The sequence below is a fragment of the Dendronephthya gigantea genome, unplaced genomic scaffold (assembly GCF_004324835.1).
Source record: "Dendronephthya gigantea isolate DGI-Jeju-01 unplaced genomic scaffold, DenGig_1.0 000006F, whole genome shotgun sequence".
Lineage (NCBI taxonomy): Eukaryota > Metazoa > Cnidaria > Anthozoa > Malacalcyonacea > Nephtheidae > Dendronephthya > Dendronephthya gigantea.
The window spans coordinates 3,857,185-3,880,187 of record NW_021163016.1 but is presented as its reverse complement, the minus strand read 5'-3'; the positions used below and the strand labels follow the sequence as shown (position 1 = coordinate 3,880,187).

The 23,003-nt window shown below is 36.6% G+C and overlaps 4 protein-coding genes across 4 annotated transcripts; 1 reads left to right on the top strand and 3 right to left on the bottom strand.

Annotated features, from left to right (window-relative positions):
* Nucleotides 1-19: 19 nt before the first annotated feature.
* LOC114516480 (retinoblastoma-like protein 2) lies at nt 20-8,042 on the bottom strand. The gene is given in 32 exon segments (XM_028535972.1): nt 20-428; nt 993-1,054; nt 1,133-1,178; nt 1,267-1,329; nt 1,442-1,498; nt 1,581-1,786; nt 1,863-1,935; nt 2,040-2,111; nt 2,262-2,364; nt 2,434-2,507; nt 2,609-2,787; nt 2,852-3,028; nt 3,102-3,297; nt 3,436-3,501; nt 3,572-3,626; nt 3,730-3,812; nt 3,910-3,969; nt 4,075-4,161; nt 4,284-4,343; nt 4,345-4,366; nt 4,431-4,532; nt 4,614-4,678; nt 4,762-4,921; nt 5,099-5,163; nt 5,238-5,311; nt 5,395-5,481; nt 5,565-5,696; nt 6,656-6,720; nt 6,927-7,127; nt 7,351-7,487; nt 7,653-7,796; nt 7,952-8,042. Coding segments are annotated over 31 exon segments (3,153 nt in total). The 5' UTR covers nt 7,794-7,796; nt 7,952-8,042; the 3' UTR covers nt 20-245.
* A 25-nt stretch (nt 8,043-8,067) lies between these two features.
* LOC114516481 (alanine--tRNA ligase, cytoplasmic-like) lies at nt 8,068-13,326 on the bottom strand. The gene is made up of 21 exons (XM_028535973.1): nt 13,034-13,326; nt 12,623-12,811; nt 12,394-12,533; nt 12,086-12,277; nt 11,871-12,015; nt 11,620-11,765; nt 11,373-11,481; nt 11,213-11,251; nt 11,023-11,134; nt 10,784-10,908; nt 10,556-10,703; nt 10,190-10,473; nt 9,985-10,122; nt 9,747-9,887; nt 9,550-9,656; nt 9,375-9,483; nt 9,176-9,301; nt 8,982-9,101; nt 8,774-8,857; nt 8,556-8,669; nt 8,068-8,401 (listed from the first exon to the last, which is right to left on the bottom strand). The coding sequence occupies exons 1-21, from the start codon at nt 13,274-13,276 to the stop codon at nt 8,225-8,227; spliced, it is 2,988 nt and encodes a 995-aa protein (XP_028391774.1). The 5' UTR covers nt 13,277-13,326; the 3' UTR covers nt 8,068-8,224.
* A 520-nt stretch (nt 13,327-13,846) lies between these two features.
* LOC114516450 (fatty acid 2-hydroxylase-like) lies at nt 13,847-18,973 on the bottom strand. Its single transcript, XM_028535935.1, has 6 exons — nt 18,937-18,973; nt 15,945-16,398; nt 15,619-15,672; nt 14,842-15,246; nt 14,434-14,686; nt 13,847-14,155 (listed from the first exon to the last, which is right to left on the bottom strand). Exons 2-6 carry the CDS (start codon nt 16,191-16,193, stop codon nt 14,091-14,093), a joined length of 1,026 nt encoding a protein of 341 aa, XP_028391736.1. The 5' UTR covers nt 16,194-16,398; nt 18,937-18,973; the 3' UTR covers nt 13,847-14,090.
* Nucleotides 16,702-19,749, top strand: LOC114516449. Its single transcript, XM_028535934.1, has 8 exons — nt 16,702-16,936; nt 17,314-17,513; nt 17,642-17,834; nt 18,044-18,167; nt 18,243-18,339; nt 18,501-18,716; nt 18,793-18,911; nt 19,024-19,749. The coding sequence occupies exons 1-8, from the start codon at nt 16,917-16,919 to the stop codon at nt 19,447-19,449; spliced, it is 1,395 nt and encodes a 464-aa protein (XP_028391735.1). The 5' UTR covers nt 16,702-16,916; the 3' UTR covers nt 19,450-19,749.
* The last annotated feature ends 3,254 nt before the right edge of the window (nt 19,750-23,003 follow it).

The following is a 23,003-nucleotide window of genomic DNA, read 5'->3' as shown; positions in this document are numbered from 1 at the left end:
TGCTAAATATTTGTTCATATAAATTAATCACTACATGCAGGAATTACATAAAATTCTACCAGTGCGTTCAACTAAAACATTACGCTATGTTAAAACACAACGATTTTATCGTTACTTTATGTACTATCTCTCTTTGTTTTATCTTGAACCAGAGTCATTTCATCTTATTTTTCCCACTATTAAAAAGTTAAAGTTATTAACTTCAAATTAATTTTCGGTCCTGCAAAATCATACCGGGCTCATCTTCATCTCTTGGCGGGAGTTTCTCGTTCAGCCAACATATCCTGTAATTTTCGTGCCATAAAACCATTAGTTGCACTTTGTTTTGCTGATTTTTCATAATCGTCGTCATCGTCGTTGTCGCATAGCAACCGTTTTCGCGAGTTACCATTGCAACTGCTCAACAATGCGTTAATATTTTGTAAGTTCTGGAAAAAAAAGTGAAATTAAACTTGCAGAACTTACATAATTTCTAAGCTGTTCTTCCTAAAGGTCCATGCAGTAAGGATCATCTCTTATTGATGCAGTGTTACTACAGGAGGAAACCTAAACTAAACTAACTTTATTTATACTAGATAGCTCTATCAGTTATAAACCGTTCTTCCTAGAGATCCAGTAAGGATCATCTCTTATTGATCCAGCGTTACTACAGGAGGAAACCTAAACTAAACTAACTTCATTTATATTAGATAGCTCTATCAGTTATAAACTGTTCTTCCTAGAGATCCAGTAAGGATCATCTCTTATTGATCCAGCGTTACTACAGGAGGAAAGCTAAACTAAACTAACTTTATTTATACTAGATAGCTCTATCAGTTATAAACTGTTCTTCCTAGAGATCCAGTAAGGATCATCTCTTATTGATCCAGTGTTACTACAGGAAGAAACCTAAACTAAACTATTAGGGATATATCCCTAATTCAAACTAGATATATGCATGACTCTCTATCAGAAAGGATCGTGTTTATTGATCCTTCTTGGAAGTTTCTTACCTCCGAGGGACTTTCTTTAAAACTGTATGATATTCGAGGCGAATTGCATGTCAATGGTATGCCTAAAATGCAATGTATTTCATTGAAATATTCTGTCCAACTATTCTCCAATAAAATCATCAATATCGAGGAATTCTTACCGTTCTTACGCGGCGATATGTACACAGGTTGACCCGAGGTAACTCGCTAAAGATAATAAAAGAAGTGAAATCGTCTGTATTGTCAAATAATTTCTGCAAACGTAATGGCGACAATACGTGAATAAAATACAAACCCTGCGTGGAGAATGAGGCTGATGCCTCGCGACTGGCAACGGTGAAAGTGGTGGAGCATCAAGCTGAAAATTGTGGAGAAATGTTGAAGAATATTCCTTTTAATTAATGCCACTGACTGACATTGACAGCATGGATGGATACACATTTGATATGAGAATATAACAAAGTACTCACAGTATTATCATTAGAAGAGAACTTGCGGGCAAATTTCTGAATTCGTTTGATGTAAACCTTTGGAAATAAATGTAGTTCAAGTTAGAAATTTTCAAACTAACGATATCTCATACTAAACTGGTTGACAGTAGCTACCAACCTTGTTATAAAACTCAATCAAATCCCCGCGGTCGTTCTCATTGGGACTGGATTGTGACATCCCAACAGGGGTCATATGAGACGGAGGGGGTGTTGATGGGATAGCACTGGCACTGCGCATTTGTGGACTGGTACTGCGGCTTGATGGAGCACTACTGACAATGTTAAGAGTAGGACTGGCACGAGCGCTGTTTGGTTCACTTTTGACTAAAAAGAAATACCAATGAATGTCGTGATGTAAAAAATCTTCAGTCGTCAATCTTTATTTCTTCGAGTCACCAACCTTTGACGCTCTCATTGCTGCTCGTACTTCCAGATTTTGTTTTCTTCGCTTTAAGAAGAACGTTACGATACACCTAGTGAAAAAAAACACATGAATCTTATCAACCAGTTCCGCTAGGAGCTTGTAACGTTGTTTAATTCCAGGACGATATTGAACATGAAGTGTAAATCATCTTACATGACTTGCTGCCTGGGGTTGAGTGCGATAATGTCTCATAATATCTTGAAATTTTATTTCACTGTTTGCAACCTAAAGCAGAACAAAATGTTTGATAAATCTCGCAAAATATTTCCCAGCTCTTCACAACTTGAAGGCACGTATAGTTCTGTCAGTTAAACCAAGGTAATGTACATTATAAAGAAACCAGACATTCACTCATTTCCAGGAAATATTACTGACCTTTCCCATGACATATATGGAACACATAAGAATCTGATCCAAATGTCGATCCTTCATCAACTCTGTTGAGCTCATCAAAGAATGTTCAAAACACGTCCAGATCCTAAAATAAAAACAATTTTTAGAAAAGTAACTGTTTTTTCCCATTCCGCCTGATCTCGTCTAAACTTACTTTCCACGTAAATCATCCTTGATGTTTAATTTGAGACAAAGATCTCGAAGACGAACACTGGCTAAGTGATACACCTAGAAATTAAAAACCCAATAATGTTATTCCTTCCGTCACTCTTGAAGTAAAACAATGACCAGCGAATCATGGCTAACAAAAAAGAAGGAAAACTACAAACTTTTCTAAAGAACAGCGCAATTGACCCAGTTTTCTTCGGTCTTAACATCGCTTCTTTGTCCGGAGTTGCGGGGGCTGACGTCAGCTTTACAGGACTGGGGAGAGGGGAGCGTGCTGGATTACCATTGGTTGATTTATCAGCCGTGTTAATTGGAAGGCTGGCTGGCACACGCGGAATCTCTATAAGAGGAAATTCATTCAACAACATGATAGTGTCTTGAACGCGCAATTTTTTCATCATTACCTTGTTTTTCAGCCGATGCTTGATTTGTTGACGAGGACGAAGTGTTCAGCGAAGCTGGTACAGCGGTCATTGCAGACGTCCCAGAACCTCCTGAGAAGAGATTGCGACATGCTCTACCTGGGTGAACTGGAGACGAGAAACGGTCGTGCGCAGAGACCGCAGGGGAACTAGGAACACCTGGGAAATGAATCATGGATGAGACATGGCAGTCTAACGAAAATAATGAGTGTTGTTTCGTAAAGACTCAGACCTCTTTTTAACGACTCCTCTCCAGATATTCTCTCGACTCTTGGATGAATGATAGGAGACCTTAGGGAGGCTACATGTTCTATATTTTGTGGGATTGTGACGTCCTCACATGACGGTACTTGATGTAAGGTATTGATAGCCGCCCAGAGTGGTGAATCACTTTGCCAAGCCATCGTCTCCAATATCTGTTCTTCAATCTTAAAATAAAAATTATTCATTGATCTAATGTTACCACAGGAGGAAGTCTGGTAAAAACTACATTCCATCATTTCATCATTATCCAGAAAACGAGAGAAATTAGGAAATGCTAACTATAAAACGAAATATCTTCTTACATAATTCAAATGTTTGACAACATCTCTAGACAAACCATCTTCAGCCCTGATTAACACCTCAATCACCTAAATAAAAAGAGATTTGCACCTTGAACATTCTTGGAAAAAAACTATTCAACTTTCGGATAATTCTTACCTTGTAAAAGAAATATGGACTCAACTCATAAACTTCCAGGATCCAGGGAAATGTTCTGTAGCAGACGAAAAATAGTGAATTAAATTGTTGACAAGTAAATTAAGAAATACAGAAGTAACATTGACCAGGTTAGTTTGCTGTAAGCTTTAATCCCTCACCTTTGCGAGTTGTAAGAAAATATGACAATTTCAAGACAGCATGCAACCAGCGAGCGGTGAAACACGTCTTGTGCTAGTAACGTCTGTTCAATGGATTCACGAAATATAACTTTAGACTAAATTAACTCTTCTACAATCCCCAGCGGAAGATTCAAGAAAACCGTTTTGTAAAAACCTTACCGTTAAATCTAACTGTGTTTGAAGACGCTTTTTCTCTGAGCGAGCAATGGACTCCAATGCCTGAATACAAACATTGAACGAGTATTAAACAAAATTAAACCTTGAAACACAACGCAATTGAGCTCTGAGAGTCAGCCTAACGACAACGTCTATCTCATAGGTCACCTTGTAATATAACGTGGCTGCCAATTTCCAACGATTATCTGCAAATTCTTTAGTCGAACTAGGTGAATCTGGTCGAACACTGGACGGCTACAAACAAGCAACAACCACGTTCATACCGAGGGCAATAAAACTTCCACTATCTCTGTAGTGATCATACTTTAATAACCAGCAATAGTGATAACCATTATGTTTTCAAAGCTATGCAGTACCTGGGTATATTTAAGACTGAATTGTTCGCCCAACTCATTCACACGATTTTCAATTTCCTGCTTGCGGGTTAGTTTTGCACTCACTGAAACAAAACCACAATCCATTAGTTCAGGTCATGGCAAAAAACGCGAGAAAAAACTACTTACTTGAAAATGGCTAAAAGCCCTTCACTTGGGACTGGCTTACATCTTGCTAGTAACGACTGAAGACGGCTGACAGATTGTGTAGCCGTCGAGACAGGAGTCACACTAAAGAAGAGAAGACGTTTGCTTATACCACAAGACACTACATAAAGCAATTGTTTTATTAAGGTAGTTAAAATACCATACTTTGGATCTTTGTCTTTGAGATAACGTCGTCCAGTAAGTGGTGTTTGAGGAGCCAAACTTCTCGTCTAAGTACAAAAATACCTTGATTCAGCGTACGTGAATCTCGACCCATGAAAATGCTATTTATGAATTTTGTTATCCACAATACCTTTGTTAAATACTCTTCCACGTTTCTTCTATCAATTTCTGATTGGTTGATTTTACGAGGCGTCCCAATCTCGTCGTCAGCATTCTCGGAAAGAAAGACTCGTTCATCAAAATCTCCAGATGACAGAACATATTCCTCATACTCATTAGAAACACTTTTTCTAGGGTAGAAAAGTACCAAAAATTAATTCAGCTGCAGCAGAGGTATCTTACTGCATGAAGGGTGTTGGAAGATGATCGAGAGACAACGTTTAAAGTCACCCTTTAAACTATCAGAGAAAATCAGGGGAATCCCCTTATACTCTAAATTGGCTGGATAACTGCAGAAAAAACCTCACCCATTTGCTTCAAAGTTGTTCAGCTCCAGTAAACCTGCAAAGGTCCTTTCCACACCTTTTAAAGTCTATTAAAAGAAAAAGTAATTGACCATAAATACCAATTATGTCACTTTGAAATTACAGTTCGTCCATCAAGTACCTTTCTTTTGAACAGTTTTTCAATGTAGGGTTTCCAATGATGTTCTCTGATTTGCTTGGCTTCAATGGGCAAACCTTCAAAGAAAAGGTGAATACTCAGCTTGTAACACAGAGAATTTTAAAGCAAATAATTCTTGGAAATTAACTCATTTACTTACCATCATAACTATCACATAAATAACCCACAATACAAGAAACATTTGTAGCAACTTTTGACTCCTTTTGAATTGTATAATTGAGCACAGCTATACAGAAAATAATGATTTTTTTTATTACAAACTCATCATCTTTTCTTTAATAATGCAATAAAACTTTTGATTGTTGCTACCTTCCATGAACTCTGGTTTAACCATGTCTTTAGTGTGTCGTGTTGAAATGGCATTTCCATAAAACAAATCAAGACATGACAGAAGGAGATGATAGGAGTTAACCAAGTCATCACTTATGGCTGGAAAATTACCTGAAAAGAGTAATCAACCTTTTAATTATCGATGTCTGATGTAGAGTATTGGGTGAGGTTTTTTCCAAGGTCACTAGCTAAGCTTTCTGTCATCTCTGTTCAAACTAATATATAAACTTCCTTATATGGTAATTTAACACTTTGCATGCAAATCAAATTAATCAAATTTCTTTATAAAAACATGTCTTAAGCCAATAATGTTAATCCTAATTAATATGTACACTGATTATAAATCAGCCAATCATATCAATTTAGAGCCAGGCATGATCTGGCACGAATATACTGCTTGAGTGGGCGTAACCATTGTCTGATGTGACCACTGTATGCAAACCATATGGTAATCGTTATTTTCAAAAATTGAAATATATTTCAATTAATTTGCTAGTAAATGCATGACTGATGTAGATATTTGTATATACGAATGTAAAATAAAGGGTAATGTTTCTCAATGATGTGTTACTGCTGGTAGACTAACAACTATCATACAATAGTTAAATGATAATAGTTGAAAGATCAGATTACAGCAACTGACATTGTTCCATACATTGTTCTGAAATTCAATATGTACACAGAAACTATGGGAATATAATACAACTTAGCAATATTTCTTCAAAAAAAGGACAGATGTTATTGGAATAAGTTGACATTTGTATATTTACTACAGCCTTGCCTCTGTGAAACTGCACAGACATTCTTTAAATTACTGCTTGAGAGCGCGTCTGTCTGTCTGCAGAGGGAATGACCCTTGAATACAAACTAGAAAACTCTTTCTTGAATCTCTTCATGCCATATACCAGCAAATGTTCATGATATTCAGTCACACCAATAAATATTTCCTTTCAATGTGCATTCAAGTTGTTACAAATATATCGTTTTTTCTTCACAGAATGAATTATTTTATACAGTACAAGTTGTAACCATAGCACGTGTAACCTTGGGACATTTAAATTTTAACTTACCTTTTGCAAGCACAAAAAGTGTCCAACAGAACTTATAAATCTCTAAAACAGTACACGGGACTTTCCTGTAAAGAAATGCGAAGTTTTATTACCATCATTTTGGTATTAAAATATTACAATGGATGTATCTTTACCATCACATGCAATATCAAGATGCAACCTAATAAACATCTACCCTCTTACTCCATAACCAAGGCAAGAATGACGATTGAAATGTTTCATACACTGCAGTATTCACTATTTCAAAGTAGTTTCACCAGCTTTAACTCACCGTGGTTTACGAGACCGATGAGTTTTCGTTGTCTCCACTGGCACAGGTGGTTTAAAAATTTGGAAGAATATGTTGTCATATTTTTTAAATATGACAGAAACCACGGCAAAATTTCGATTCAACCGTTCGATCTTCTTTCTAAAATCCTCCGAGTTTGTCATATCCAGCCACTTCTTCATCTTTTGGAAAAACTGGATCAAACTGTAATATAAAAATGAAAAACAATTATTGTTTATGGACGGGCCGATGTCGCTGGTTATGCGATTTGACATAGATTTGCCGAGGACGGTAAACACTAAACAAGTCACGAAAGGACTGTTAACTCACGAAAGGATTAATAGAAACTTGCAAAACAGTGGGTACTGTGTGCAATAGAGAATGTATTTTTGAACTCTGAAATATAATTTCGAAGTAGATAATTTACCTCAATTTCGTAGCCCGGAGAAGTCTAGTGAGCGAGACGCAATTCCCCCGAACTACAGCGCTTTCGTCTGCAGTCGGTACAACCATTTTTCGACCAGATAAATACAGTCCACAAGCAAGCCAGTGTAAACCATCTCCCTAGACCATCAATCAGAATATTATTTTTATTTATTTACATCAATTCCCCCCTGGGATTAAAACATTACTCTAATGAACGACGGACGAAATTTACCAATGTATTAATTCGAATATTTACTCCTTAAAAAATTTGCCGCGAAATAAAGTCAATGAAATTCAACCCACCTCTAGCGTATAATTTCGTTCAATCCTTTCATACGTTTCCCAGGCAGACACTGCCGTAGCTTCATCCATGTTAAGTTCATGGCAAACATCATCAAATCGTTGCTTTATCTCCGACTTATTTGAGTCGTTCGCTCCCGCCATCTTCTTTGGTAATATCAACAATAGAAGAAAGGGTTTTCCCGATAACCAATCAAATCGCAGGATGGCAAAAAATGGCGGGAAAGGGGGAAGCCAATTTAATACCCGATTAGATTAATTATAATCCTAAATCCTCAATTCGTATTCAATCCTAATCATACCCAAATCTAATTCGTCTGCCTCCACTTTGGTCGATTTTCTTATGCACTTTCCAGAATAATGGTTCGTCAGCTCCAAGCTAATCATACTTCAAAACGAAAGAAAAGACCAACTAGTCTTGAATAATACTAAGTTTTTAAGGTTCATTTTACAACATTTTCGTTGGCCTAAATATTTCATTGTTTCAACATGGTACTTGAACACTAAATATTACATCAATTTTTTTGAAGTTTACAGTCTTAAATTTTCTAATCTTAGCCTACACCAACGTTCGTTTACTTGCTTATTTTAAGCTTAGCAAACTCTCCAGCAAGCTGCAACGCATCTTTCAAGCACTCGTAATGTGGACCTGACGCTTGTGCGGACATTTCTTTCCCACCACCTTTTCCTCCAAGCAACGATGAAACGGAGTCAACCCATTCGTTCGCTTTCAATCCCTGATCAATAAGTTCCTGGATTAAAAAGATAGTATAAAGATATTTGAATAATTTCGACAGACAATCGCTTTATCTTTGTAGACAGGATATCTTTTACCCAGATGTGCTTCCTGTCAATTTTTCTCGGGCGTAAGCTGAGGGTAGAAACATCATTGAAATATCATAATACCTTTGGCACTTGGCACATGCAAATAATCTTTTTCTGATCCTTATCAACACTGAAGAACATTGCTGCCGTCTGTGTGGAGCTCTTCTTTATATGTTGTAGACAACTGTCTAAGATCTAAATCGTGGATGAGATCAAACAAACTTGATTATAGCTCAATCAGTTCTAAACTGTTCTTCCTAAAGGTCCAATATCAAAGATCATCTCTTAAGAAAACTTACTTTAGCGTTTGCAGCAGCATGAAGAGTCTCGATGATAATCTTTCCACCTTTGTTCTCCAAAAGTGTCTTTGTTTTCTCGAGAGCCTGGAAGAAAGCAGAAAGATTATTTCAGAGATTTCACTGCGATTGTCTATAGCAAATCATTTCGCTGGACTGCCCCGTATCGCAATACTCCAGTGAACATGATGAGTTCAGTTGCCAGACTTACGGCCTCAGTCATCGCTGCTTTCATTGCTCGGTCTGCATCGTCAGCAATTTTTTTCACATCCTTCAAAACGTTTCTCATGTTATCTTTTTCACAATATGGAATGATTGCACTTGAAATTTCCTGCAAAATATACACATGTTTATTGAATAATGGCAATGTCGTAAAAACATTCTTCTCAAGTCACAAGAACTTACATCACTCAATGCCGTGATCTCACGAATTGCTTCTTTAGGGTTCAATGTTTTTGAGTTAAACTTCTCAGTAATCTTTGCTTTTAGACTTTCAACATGTTGGTGAAGAACTCCTGCACGATTTATTGCCTGATGAGAGAAAAATACAGAAGATTGTACTCGACAAAGTTGCGAAAAACGAGAGCTGTGAAATGACACTCACTCTCTCAGCGTCTGGTCCTGTGATTGCAACGATTCTTCGGATTCCTTTTGAAATGGCTTCTTCTGAGATGAGAGCGAATGCTTTCATGTGACCAGTATTTTGTAAATGCCTGGAGAGACACAGAAGAGTTAATAACTCTATAAACGTGGAGCTCGATGAAGGAAGAACTACTTACGTTCCACCACAGAACTCAACAGAATGTTTGTAACCAGCCTGAGGATCACCAACAAGTTCATTCAGAGAAGCTCCGATGGTGAGGACGCGAACTGGGTCCGGGTAAACCTGGAATTAGAAAACACATTTGAGACACAGACAAGGTTTAGTCAAGCAAGATAAAAGTATGGTGTCCTTGATTGGAAACTAGCGACGTACCTCATCAAATATTGCTCTTAATCCCTGGATATCTTTAGCAGCAGCAAGACTTGACTCTGACGCGAACACTGCAAGTTTCTTGTCAACAATATCCTTACAAATCTTCTCACATTCATTGATTTGTTTGGTGTTCATGGCTCCCTAAAGTATGAATATTAGAACGTCTGAAACCCTGAAAACGTCACGGGATAATAGTTATAGAATGTGAAGAGAAATGAAGTACACTTTGGTTACCCACCTTTGCTGTGAAGTCGAAGCGCAGCCTGTCTGGGGCAACCAAGGAGCCTCGCTGATCTGCCTCACCAAGAACTTTTCTTAGAGCAAAATTCAAAACATGGGTAGCCGTGTGATTGTTCATACTGTGACGTCTTCTCGGCTGTAAGTGAGAAGTGCACATTAATCTGGGGCAGCGATGATGCACAGCGTTGGAAGGAATAATTTACCTCATCAATAAAGCATTTCACTGTATCTCCAACTTTTAGCGTTCCTTCGAGTGCCCCTACATGAAGTACGTAACCTCCATGCACCTGGACATCCATGACTGCAAATTCCACTTCTTCATCATCAGTTTTCGTCATGTATCCTTGATCGTAAATCTGACCACCAGCCTCAGCATAAAAACTTGTTTTATCCAAAACAATCCCACACTTCTCCCCACCTGGAACTTCATTCACGAAATTCTTGTTTAGAAGTAAAGCCTTCACTTCACCACAACTGGATTCAAAACCTGTTGAAAAGAAGAACGTGTGAAAGTTGTTTAGATTGCTGCTAAGTTGTTGGGTAAATGCTTTTAAATACTTGTTGCTTACTGTAGTTTCCATCATTATCTGAAGTATATTTGTATTTGAAAGAGTCCTCCGTTGGAGGAAGTTTCATGACATTTTGCAAATGATTTATTGAGTGAATATCCAGGGTGATTGTTTCTTCACCAGTTGATGTTTTGCCACGAGCTATTTCCTGGAAGATAGAAAAGGATGTTTAACAGATAAGATGAGAATATCCAAGAATGAAATGCTTGTTGTATGATAGTTGCAGACCTGAGCTTTAAGTCTGCTCTCTTCATAAGCTTTCATATCAACAGAAAGATTTCGCTCTTCTGCCATTAATTGTGTTAGGTCAACAGGGAAGCCATAAGTGTCGTAAAGACGCCAAGCTACGTCACCTGCGTAATCAAAGACAAATATCTTAAACATGGTATTCATTGGTTTATGTTTGAATTGCATTAGAAACTCTGGCAAACAAGAATCCTGATGAACTAAAGAACAGAAAAACTGACCAGGAATAACTTTATCTTCTTGATGTTTGTCTGCAGTTTTGTTGAACAATCGTCTCCCTCGAGCCAGAGTCTTTAAGAACTGTTGTTCTTCTTCATTAATTATTTTCACCACCTTTAATCAGATGATATGGCATTTCATCTCTACCAACATTGTATTCTCTTATTTGCTGTAACATTATTATCAACTCACCTGCTGTGGATTCTTAGCAATCTCTGGAAATGCATCACCCTTTGTAAGATACATACAATACATGATATTAGATGCATTGGAACATTAATTAAATCCAACCTAGGTTTCTAGCTCCTAGTAGATCACATGAAGTACTAAAAGAGGCAAAATAAATTCTTACCAAAGTCTCAACAACAACGGAAACTAGCGAGGCAAGGAAACCAGGAGGTGCATGTAACTTTTCTGATACAAAACGAACTGCTCTTCGAAGAATACGTCTCAATACATACCTACAAAAAAATTTTATATATTGTGCTACTGAGCCCCACTTGTCTAACTGCAGGAATTGATTTTTCCACATGCAACTGAGGTTAAATATATCAAAGAGGCAGATACCATCTACCACCAATTGTAGGTACTGTACTTACCCCCTACCAGTATTGTCTGGCCTTCCTCCATCAGAAATTGCAATTGTCAGAGTTCTTATATGATCAGCAATTACTCTGTAGGTCATATCAATCTTGTCCTTATCTTCTTCACCAACCTTGCCAGTGTAAGGACGTACATCTGTTCCCTAAAAAACATGTTTGCTGGTCATGCAAGTTATGAACACTGTTAATGGACACTTTTATAAACTACTATCATGTTAGGATATATGAAGAAAAAAATTGGGAAATACCTCTTTGATGGCATCAAATATTGGAGCAAAGATATCTGTGTCATAATTAGATCTTTTTCCTTGGATAACTGAGACAACTCTCTCAAACCCCATCCCTGTGTCAACATGTTGGCTTGGTAAAGGTTTTAATGATCCATCCGTTTCCCTGAAAATTCACACAAGTTGAAGCAATTAAGTGTCTAGTATAAATAATTTCATAGAAACTTGACTCATACCTATTGAACTGGATAAAAACCAGATTCCAAATTTCCAAGACATCAGGATCATCCATGTTGACCAATGATGCAGCATCTCGTCCCCCAATGCGATCAAAATGAATCTCAGTGCATGGTCCACAAGGACCAACATCACCCATTTCCCAGAAATTGTCTTTCATCCCAAATGGAAGCACTCTTTCAGGAGGTAATCTTGAAATGAAACAATGAAAAAGAAGCATGTTAAAAGATACAATTTTAACACAACACCATAGTAGAATACTATCAACAGTGATCTATTAGCAATATCTATAGTTGCAAATACCTACCCAACACTTAACCAAAAGTTTTTGGCATCCTCATCTGGGGGTAGATCTTTATATCCACCAAAGTAGGTTGCATAAAGACGATCTTTTGGCAACTTCCAATGGTCAACCAGAAGTTCAATTGACCACTCAATTGCCTCTTTCTAAATAATTGAAATAATGAACTTTGCTAGAGCAAAAATTTAACACCTGGAATTCAGCTTTCGAATTTGTTTTTTAAACCATGACATACCTTGAAATAATCACCAAATGACCAGTTTCCCAACATTTCAAAGAAAGTGTGATGATAAACATCCTTCCCCACATCTTCAAGGTCATTATGTTTGCCACCAGCTCGGATACATTTCTGGCTATTTACAGCTCTTTTCAATTTTGCGAAATCACTGTTTGGATCAACTGTGCCAAGGAAGATTGATTTATACTGCAACAGTGATTAAAAATATTGAAATAAAACAACTGATGGTCTGATAGTGTGAAATGATGTGTGTTAATCATTAACATTATTAACAATATTAATAAAGATGAACAAACCCCTCTGTGTATAAACAAAAGAAAATTGTACAAAATTTCAGGAACTATTTCATGGTGCAGTAAGAAACGAATATTCTTGATAGAAGCTACTCTCAAACAACTATCAACCCACCTGATTCATGCCAGCGTTCGCAAACAGCAGGGTAGGGTCATCATGTGGTATCACGCTAGATGAATGAACGAAGGTATGGCGTTTCTTCTCAACAAAGAAATCGATAAATTGCCTGCGAATATCCTTGCCACACAAACTGCTATCCATTTTGTGGCAGTTTGAATAAAATACACTGCAGAAATAGTAGAATTGCGGTCTGTGTAATCGAGAAAACGGGAAAATTCGAGCGAAACAACACAGCATATACACACAACTGATGCAATTCACAAGGAAAAGTGAAAGAATTTTAGTTCTTTTCGGAACACCGCTGTGTAGGATACACGAAGGCGTTACGGTGATTATGCTAATTATGCGTTTTCAATGGAAGTACAAATTCTATAAGATATGTAAAATTGAAAACTGAACTGTTTGGTAAAATTTAAAACTGAACTGTCTGGTAAATTTAAAACTGAACTGTTATGTAAAATGTAAAACTGAACTGTTTGGTAATTTCGAGTTTATTGTAATGTATGGTCAGCAAGCGCATTTATTTGTAAACAAAACACGAACATAAAGTCTCTAACACTTTTAATATACAACCTGAGTTCATTGATTGCTGCATTGAAGATCCAAGCTTCGTTGCTGGCTCTCATTTTTGAATAAACCATGATTTTCTGCTTGCTTTAGGCTGTGGTGTGAGCGTGTTATAAACTAATCGCTGATTGGCTAATTACATAAGCCCATCACTGAATGGTTATGTGTTAACATACGGTACGTTTCCCATGACAATATATCTGCGTTTCGCAGATACAAAACATAATAAACAAATTATGAACAGTTAAGATAAAATCTTGGTTACTTCATTTATCACAGCTACATTTATTAGATTGTACTTTGTACAAATTAATTTACCCACACTGTCTTTTCAAGTAAGATTTTTATAAGAAAAAATCAGTGCTTGTAAAACTACATTATAATATAATCTATAGTTATAGAATATACTTACTATTAATCTATTGTCATTCATAGAAGTTTAAATTAAAATAATTTACTTTTTAAATAGGTCATATAATGTCCTTCACTCAAATTTCATTGGTGTTGTATTGAATGGAAAATCCCAAAGTTTACTAGATATGCCATAGCCTTAAAGAAAAAATCCAGATTTATTTATGGTTGTAAGAGCCAGGTGAGAAAGTCACAATCAATCAGAGTATAATACTAGAGTAAGGCACATCTGTGTGCATTGCAAGTCATAAGGTTAACAAGACATATTGACAGATAGTTTTGTTAACTGATCAACTGAAAGTGCTCTTCCACTGAAGAGTAGAGTCATCTGGCATTGGACAAAGTAAAAAATATTACATCCTGGTGAATTGCAAGCTCATGGGTTGAATAGCGCAAAGAATAGGCAAAATACAAACCTTTCTTAGAATCTTCAAAATGGTGTGCAACATGGTAGCTTTTCAGGCTGTGAAAATAACTGCCATGATTTGGTGATCCATGATGTAAATAATAATGGATACAGTCGTACATAACATAACCAAGCAATCCACCAGCAAACAATGAATTTGCAATACCATACGGCAATGTTGAAATAAAAAGGGTGTAAAATGTTACAGCGAATACCGAAGCAGCAACAGGTGGAAACACCAGTCGTCCACTGTCAAATGGAACCTAAAATATTGTTGATAATGGTTTAACATAGTTTTCTATGGGTACATCACTTCTTTGGCCAATTTGTGATGATGTTTCATTTGGACAACAAAGAAGACAATTTGAATTTAATAGAGCCATGCACATAAACAAACTTAAAAACTCATCAAACTGACCTTATGATGTTGTCCATGGATAAAAAAATGAAACGTTATCCAAAACGGTGAATCATCTGGTGGAGTGATATGGAAGAGATATCGGTGCAGAATATACTCCACCAATGTCCACAAGAAAGTTCCAAATAAAAACAAACACAGGAAGATGACAAATATGGAGTACATGTTAGTTAAAGCACTTGCAACATCATCAGATAAATGCATCAAACCAACAATGGATAGATACAAAACAACTGGTAGCCAAACAATAGGTACAATGTACCATGGTGTCTTGGAGAAGAACTCAACAATCTCTGGACCAAACAAACGCAGAGGACGGTTAACAGGCGAGTGAACCCATTTCATGTATTCAGATCCAAGCTTTCCAACCTGGGCTACCATTGGCTTACTCCAGTCCACCAATTCCTATAATATTGGAAAATAATCCAGTTTGCTGATTTGGAAACTGCCTAAATTTTGTATGTTTCTAATTTTTCTGGACACAAACTCTAGCTCAAGCAACCATAGCAAAAAGAAAGTTCATTAAACTAAAATAAAAAATATGACAGTTCAAAATGTAAACAAACTATTTGTTTACATCAAGACTGGACATCATTATCAATAATTAAAACCAAGAAACCCAATCTTTTCCATGAACAAATAACAGCCTAGTTAATTAGAAAATTATCGTTTTTCAACTGACTTTTATGACAAGAAGTGAAGTCATCAATGAAGTATTAAATGACCTCAGTCAGATGTCATGTGCCCAACTTGCAAATAAAACTTCTTTCAACGTACATTTTCTTTATATCCTTCCATATTCAGTTCTTCATCTTCATCCTGAACATTATTCTAAATCAAAATAAAGATTTTAACGTATGTCTCTACACTGTAAATTACTGTAGTACACTACAAACATCAATATCATAAGGGTCAATTATAGAATTAGGCAAGACATCATCTCATTTTCGCCTCTTCTTTTTATAGTATATCAGGGTGTACAGTCAATATTTGAAATATTATTAATTCAAATGTTGTTGTATTTGTAGAATCATAAAATAAAGAATTCGGAGTATTAAAGTTATTATTATAAAAATACATTGAGTATTCTATATTTTTTTTACCTTCGAACTGGACAATTTTCCAATGCGATATTTGTTCATCATATTGTAAGCAACAGCAGAGTGCTTATGCACGCTGGGATCTTGCATTATTTCACTGACATCTTTGCCAAATTTTGGCAATAAAACATTTCTGCCACCAGGATGATGACTTAGAAATTCAGTTACATCAAAAACTCGTCCATTATTTACCAACCAAGCGCTGTCCTCTGAGTTATGTTTGCTGACTTCTTCCAAGCTATAAGTCTCCATTTTTGTCCTTCTTGTCAATAATTCAAACGCGAAAACACGACTTCGTCATAAATATTTTATTTGAAAGCATCTTTGCATCAAAGCAATTTGATGCCAGCAAATTTCATGCAAAATGTGGAATTTGAGAAGTTTATTGACGCGTGGCCATTGAACGGCGACAGATCGCGATAACACTCCGACAGTATACGAGGAAGGAAGGAAATCACTAAAATTTAAAAAAAATACTAAAATATTTCATAGATAACCGATAAAACGATAGAATTAAATTTTGCGATTATTTTACGACGGAAATTTAATACGAATACTTCAGGAGTATCGCAATATTCACATTGTTTACATTTCAAGAATTTACATACTGCTAAACTAGATACACCAAACAGTGCATATTTAAGTCACAAGATACCATAACAAAAAGTGACCCAAATATTTCATTGAAGAAGCCTTTTTCTTCCAGAACACACTGAGAAGATGTAGCCTAACAGCTAACCTACAAAAGCTAGCCCATAAAGTTTAGGCCAGCTAAAATTTTCTTTTCTGTAAAGGCAGAAATTGAGTTGGGCTGCACTATTATAAATTGCGTCGAGTATGCTAATTACTTTCTGAGTTATGTCAAGTTGTGATGATCGAGCTGGACAAAAATAAAACATTACAAAACTACGAAAATTACTCAGCAACAATATTCCTGAATTTTTCAGTTTCCTAAACTGATTAGATCAAGACAAGATGAGTTTCAATGCGTTAAGGTAAATCATATTTCTATCCAGTCCAGTCTAAATTTTAGCGAGAAGTATGTTAGTGATGTTACATATGTTTGTATTTCTGTTTTGTCAGTTTTGATGTTTACCATAGTCAACAGTGCCATATTTACGAATAGTTCACACAACACACCATAAGTTTAACTATTGGAGTTCGTATTGTTGAGGTTTCTAGTACAAGGCTTCTTGTGGAAGCTGTGAAAAGGCTGGATTTTTTATTGCTATCAATTGACTGCCTACTTTGCCTAGTTAATATACTGCCCTCCTAGTTTCAATATCAAAATATCAGAATGATTTTTTACTTTCCAGTACAAGACAGCTCATGCAAGATTACCAGATATAGCTTAATTTTTCAAAATTCTTAGAAAAACAGTTGGTAACTTCATTGCTGGAAATGACACATCCTCAGAGAAAAAGCCAGAGACTAAACCAGAAGGGGCGTCAACAAGTAGTTATGATGAGAAGAATGCACCACACAGTAAACTACCATTAGATACATATTACTATCCTGGTACTAGGTTTTGTTATTATCTGATGGATATTGAAGTGACTCGAGTTGGCCATTGTAAGTGAATTTTGAACTTTTTAAAGCTTTTCGTTGGAGCCTACCCTAACCCTTGCACACAGTCCAAATGCAATTGAATGCTCTTTGGCTTCATTTATCATGTCAACCTCAGTTCATTTTCCCAACAGCTGGTACAATGGGTTATATAACTGGGAGCGCAAAACAGGACAGTGACATCACCAAGTTTTATGGTGAGATCTACAGACATTATGCTCATGGCTGGATGTTGGACACGTTTTATGAAGTTCCTGGTATCGGCAAAATTGGTTGGAGCGCTTCTTCTTCACCCTTTCAATTTGTCTATATCAAGCCAATTGCAAAGTAATTCTTTATACCATATTAAATTCTTGTATGCCCGGCTATCTATCAGGCTAATAAAACTAATATTTTATGGAATGAAGAACTAGAATGATCTCCTACTCTGATCATTCAATTCATCCATTTTTGACTACCTTTTCCTCCAGCATAATTGTGCTGAAAAAATACTATAATACTATAATATTAATTGAGGATTGAATGGTTTATTTCAGTGCCCCAGTAGCTCACACATGGGACCTAAAAATTGGAAAGTGTTTCATTCATACACAGTTAGTTTCTGGTATCATTGGAAGACAAGATCATAATGTTGCCAACACTACTGGAGTTACAAATATGGTTAGTTATTCTTCTTTCTATGTCTCATAATGACACAATATTCAACAATGTTTCCTATCATCTTTATGAATACAGATCAAACAGTTTGCTGCGACAGGTGGAAGAATGATTGGAATTGAGTTCACGGGTGAAAGACAAAAACAATCTGGAATGGCAATTGGGAAGAGCGATTGTAAGTAGAGTGCTAATTCATTATTGTGTTATTCCAGGCTTTCTTCTCTCATCTTCTCATTTCATGTCTCTAACCAGACTCTCACTCCCTCTTCACATGTTCATATCATCTCAACCTTGCTTCTCTCATATTCACATTGTAATATTTTGTGTTTCTATTAGTGATGGGTGTAGACTTGCTGTTCAATGTCCCAAAACATCCCAAACCAACCTTGTACAGTTATCAATGCGTGAATGTCCCGGTTCGTATAATGTATCTTGGAACAGGAAAACTTGTGAAGGTTGAGTGTGATTGGATGCAACATTTTGCAGGACCTTTACAGCAAGGTTGGAAACTTATTGATATTTTTTGGGACCAGAGCAAGAAAAGTCATGGAGGTAATATGCGTTGTGTATAGAATGGCATCATTTTCAATGAAAATTTGTTATAATTTATGTCTAATTTTATTTATAGATCTTAGTTTATCAGGAGACCACAATTCCATTTGGTTTTTTGAAAAAGAAACAAGCAAGCTGAGGATAAATGCACCTGTTTGGGAAGGAACCATTGTGGAATATAAACACACAGTCAAGGTAATGCACTACCAGTCAAACTCACCTCACTCAGAAAATCTCTAGTGGAAGCTGTTTCAACAACTTCTGAGATGTGGCCATCCAGCAGTAAAATATCATTTCATTTATGTAGATTGGTCTTGGCTCAACAAAACCAAAAAGTGATTGGACGCCAATGTTTACAGAAATGGGGAATCGAGGCTGGGAGCTTGCCTGCATGCTTGAATCCCCTGAAATTACCAGCGTTGGTCTTGGAACTATTACATATAAAGTTTACTTCTTCTTTCAACGTCTAATAATGCAACCAGCTCCAGGGGGGTACCCCTCTCAAGCTTATCCTCAAGCATATCCCCTTGGCCCTCAACCTAACCCTCCTTATAATTACCCTGCCCAACCAGGTTACCCTCAAGCACCACCCCCTTATGGACAAGGTCCTCCTGCAGGCCAAGGAGCAGGTGCATATCCATATCCTCACCCCACCGCCCCACCTCATGGCGGTGCTCCAGGTCGACCAGCCCCCCCAGGTGGCATTCCTCCTGGTGTGCCTTATAAGCAATAAAAAAATTAGCGGAGACTGGATACGTGTAGCGCAGCTTAGATTTTGACTTCATTGTTATGAACAAGTCGTTTTCACTGGTGTCGAATAGTCCGGATGAAATTTTTCCGGTTTTTTTTTATATTCAAATCGTTGTCGATTGAATACACCAAGCAATATCAACCGTGCACCTTGACATGTTCATGACAATGACAATCAAATTGGAAATTAATGGAAACCAGGCTTTCTAAGTGTTGAAATGAAAAAGACAGCTTGTACATAAGTAACCCTACCTAATTAATCTTCTGTTGTATCTCGTATTTCACCCTTATTGCAAGATGACGGGGTGAAACCTGAGGATTCAGGGTCTCGAAAATTGAGGTTTCAGATCACCGCAGAATAACTCGACATAATTCACAAATCTGTATAAGATAAATAATCGAATATTGTAACAAATATACGTCACATTCTAACGTGAAGTATCGGACTTATACATGCTTTGACGTTCTCTAAGTAGTGAGTATTCCGGTGTTCCGATATCTGTTGTTACTACAGGAGGAAACCTCAAGGATAAGCTAAACTAACTTTATTTATACTGTTCTGTCCGTCAGCCCTTAACGTCAGCCCATACCTCTACCAGTTCTTAATTGTTCTTCTTAGAGATCCAGTAAGGATCATCTCTTATTGATCCAGTGTTGCTACAGGAGGAAACCTAAACTAAACTTTAGTTCTTTCGATTTTATGACGTCACAAATAGGCAGAAATATTGGGCGATAACTAAACATTTGCAATTTTGCAGTTAGGAAAGTTATTGTTTATCGATTTACTTCCAACTAACAGCTTGTGAAGAAACCTGCTGTTAAACGCTCGTTATTAACAGTTTGAAATTTTTAAATCGCCTTCCTATTGTGGTATTAAACATTCTGTTTTGTCGCCATCCGTCTGAGAGGCCAGCTCAGCATCAAAACATGATACCACGTCGCCATATCCTGTAGTTATAGAAATTACTGCACAAACAGAGGAAAAAACAAGCTGGTACATGTGTCCATTTTCAGTATGGATCATTCCATGTTTTTCAAGTAGATCATCTTGTTACGTGAATACCTTGCGTAGGAGGGATGTGGGCAGATCATATCCGTAGAAGGGAAAATCCCTGAAGTACGATGTGTTTTATTACCAAATTTATTCTAAAAAATACTTCTCACATCCTATCTGGGCTGTGTGAGTAATAGGAATGATATATTCAGCGTAAAGTACATTAATCAATGCAATAATGTCCTTAGTAAATAATTACCTCGACTCCCCGTGAGATCAAACATAGCCAAATGACCGGTATATATTTTCATTCTTGGTTGTCAAGTATTCAAATTAAAGTTACTTTGTCTTTAGACATCACAAACAGATGATTTAACCTGTTTTTACTAGAAAAGCATAAAACACGAAAAATCAGAAATATTGGCTCGAATATTGGGGGAAACTGTAGCATATGTTATGTAGGCAGTCAAGACTTGCGTTGGCGCAAGACCGACTATAACATTAGCAACGACAATGTTATTATCAATATTTTACATCAGCTTTTCAATTTGCGTTGTTTTTCACAACAAAGTACAAATCATCATAAGTATCGGAAACGACCACTTGGCAATGTCGACAACCGTGTTAAAATTATATGCCCCTTATCAAGAGCACTATTAATATAGGGTCATTAATATTCATCCAGACAAAAAAAAATGCGTTTCGCAAAAACAAGAACAAAGCAAGCCTTGGCTAGCTATTATTTGTAAGCGTCTTTCATAACGAACACACGACCTAAGATAATGCCAACACAAAAAGGATTTTTTGTTATATTTGTCTAAATGCACTCGAAATTGAGATAAAGCATTGTAATGCGCGCGATTCATGCCAACGAATAACAATTCTGACTGTTGAGTGTGTCTTCATGCCTGGTCGTGTTTCCGGTTTAATCTGTTTACAAGATATCTCTGTTTTGGATTACAATCACCATTGATTTCACATCTTGAAATGATAAATGAAGACAAATCCTTTTTACTAGAAGTGTCATATATAGTGGTATTGGTCTCCCAATAAATCGATGCGAAATAAATTATCAATCAGAGTGTCCTCTGACAAAAATGTTTCTGGCAATTTTTTCCACATGTTTTTGCAATTGAACCATATGGTCTTTCTAGTTTACGTCAATATGTCCAATATTAATGCACAAAACACATAATTATAGTCCTTGTATGTGTTCTTCAGAATATAATACAAAAAAATACTTTTTACATGATTCGTATCTCCACTTTACTTTAACTTAAAGACCTAATACTTAACCTATATGTAGGTTTGACTGTCATGAAAATAACATATTTACAGGATTAACATGCATTGCGCCATTTATACATTCAATTAAATTTACAAACATATTTTGAAGGCCAAAAATCGTGCTATAATATAAACACACCAACCTATCATGAACAATTGTTAAATATTTCTATAGTTTTATACCCAAGAAAGCATAGGAAGGTAATATTTACATAATATTAGGATTGATCGGCGAGTGCCCTTGATTCAACGGCAAATCGCATTATTAAAGTAAGCTTTCGGCTGTTCAATCATTTCTGTAGCCCATGCAGGTGTTATTGTTATTTTAAAGTTTCTATAGAGGTACTGAAAGTCCATATCCTAAGAATTCACTGATACTATACTGCACATTTACATGTTTAACTATAAAACCTGGAGAGAAAGCATATGAATCAAAAAGCACGCGATTTTTGCGCTGGTAATAGAGAAATAGTTGACATCTCACTAACTAGCTCCGTCTATTTTTTATTTGTGGTTTTTTGTATCGTCTCATGGATTCCCGCTGAAATTTTTTATCACAACAATCGTTGAATCCATCATATCTTTAAACAGTTTGTGATCGAGGCCGTCGTTCTATCGGTAGGTGCGATTTCTTGTATTTCTTCTTGCGATATTTCCGATTTTCGTCTTTGGAAAAACAACCTGAATTTAAAGCCTTCTCGCGATGTATGGCCGAGAGAGTGAGGTCAAATTTGTCTTCTACTTCAGCCAACTCTTCGCCATCTACTTCTTTAATGTCCTCCAAACTCGGCTGATAACTAACGTCACGAAAGATTTTTCGAATTGGTTTCTTACGTCGTTCGCAAAGTCCATTCTGAAAGCAACTATCGATGCTTTTCTCCACAATTTCTAATTCCCTGTTACCAAAATATGGCAATTTCTTGTGACCATCCTGCCACTCGTCGGCTTTGATGTCAGGAATGCTCCAGGTATTGTCACTCGCAACAACCATTCTTCAGCAACACAGGAATACAAGCGATGTCAATATATACGAAATCTACATCGCTGCTTGGAATTGCAGAGAGAGTTACAAAACTAAGACTTTACGGCGTAAAATGACTGGAATGAAATCTACATTTTCTACCTGATGAAATAAACATGACAAAAACAATGGTCACGTGTCTCTACTATCCCCAATCTGATTGGTTCAAGAACTTTGTTTACTACGCGAAGGGAAAAAATTTACATTTCACTTGTAAAAACAAAACATTGCTTCA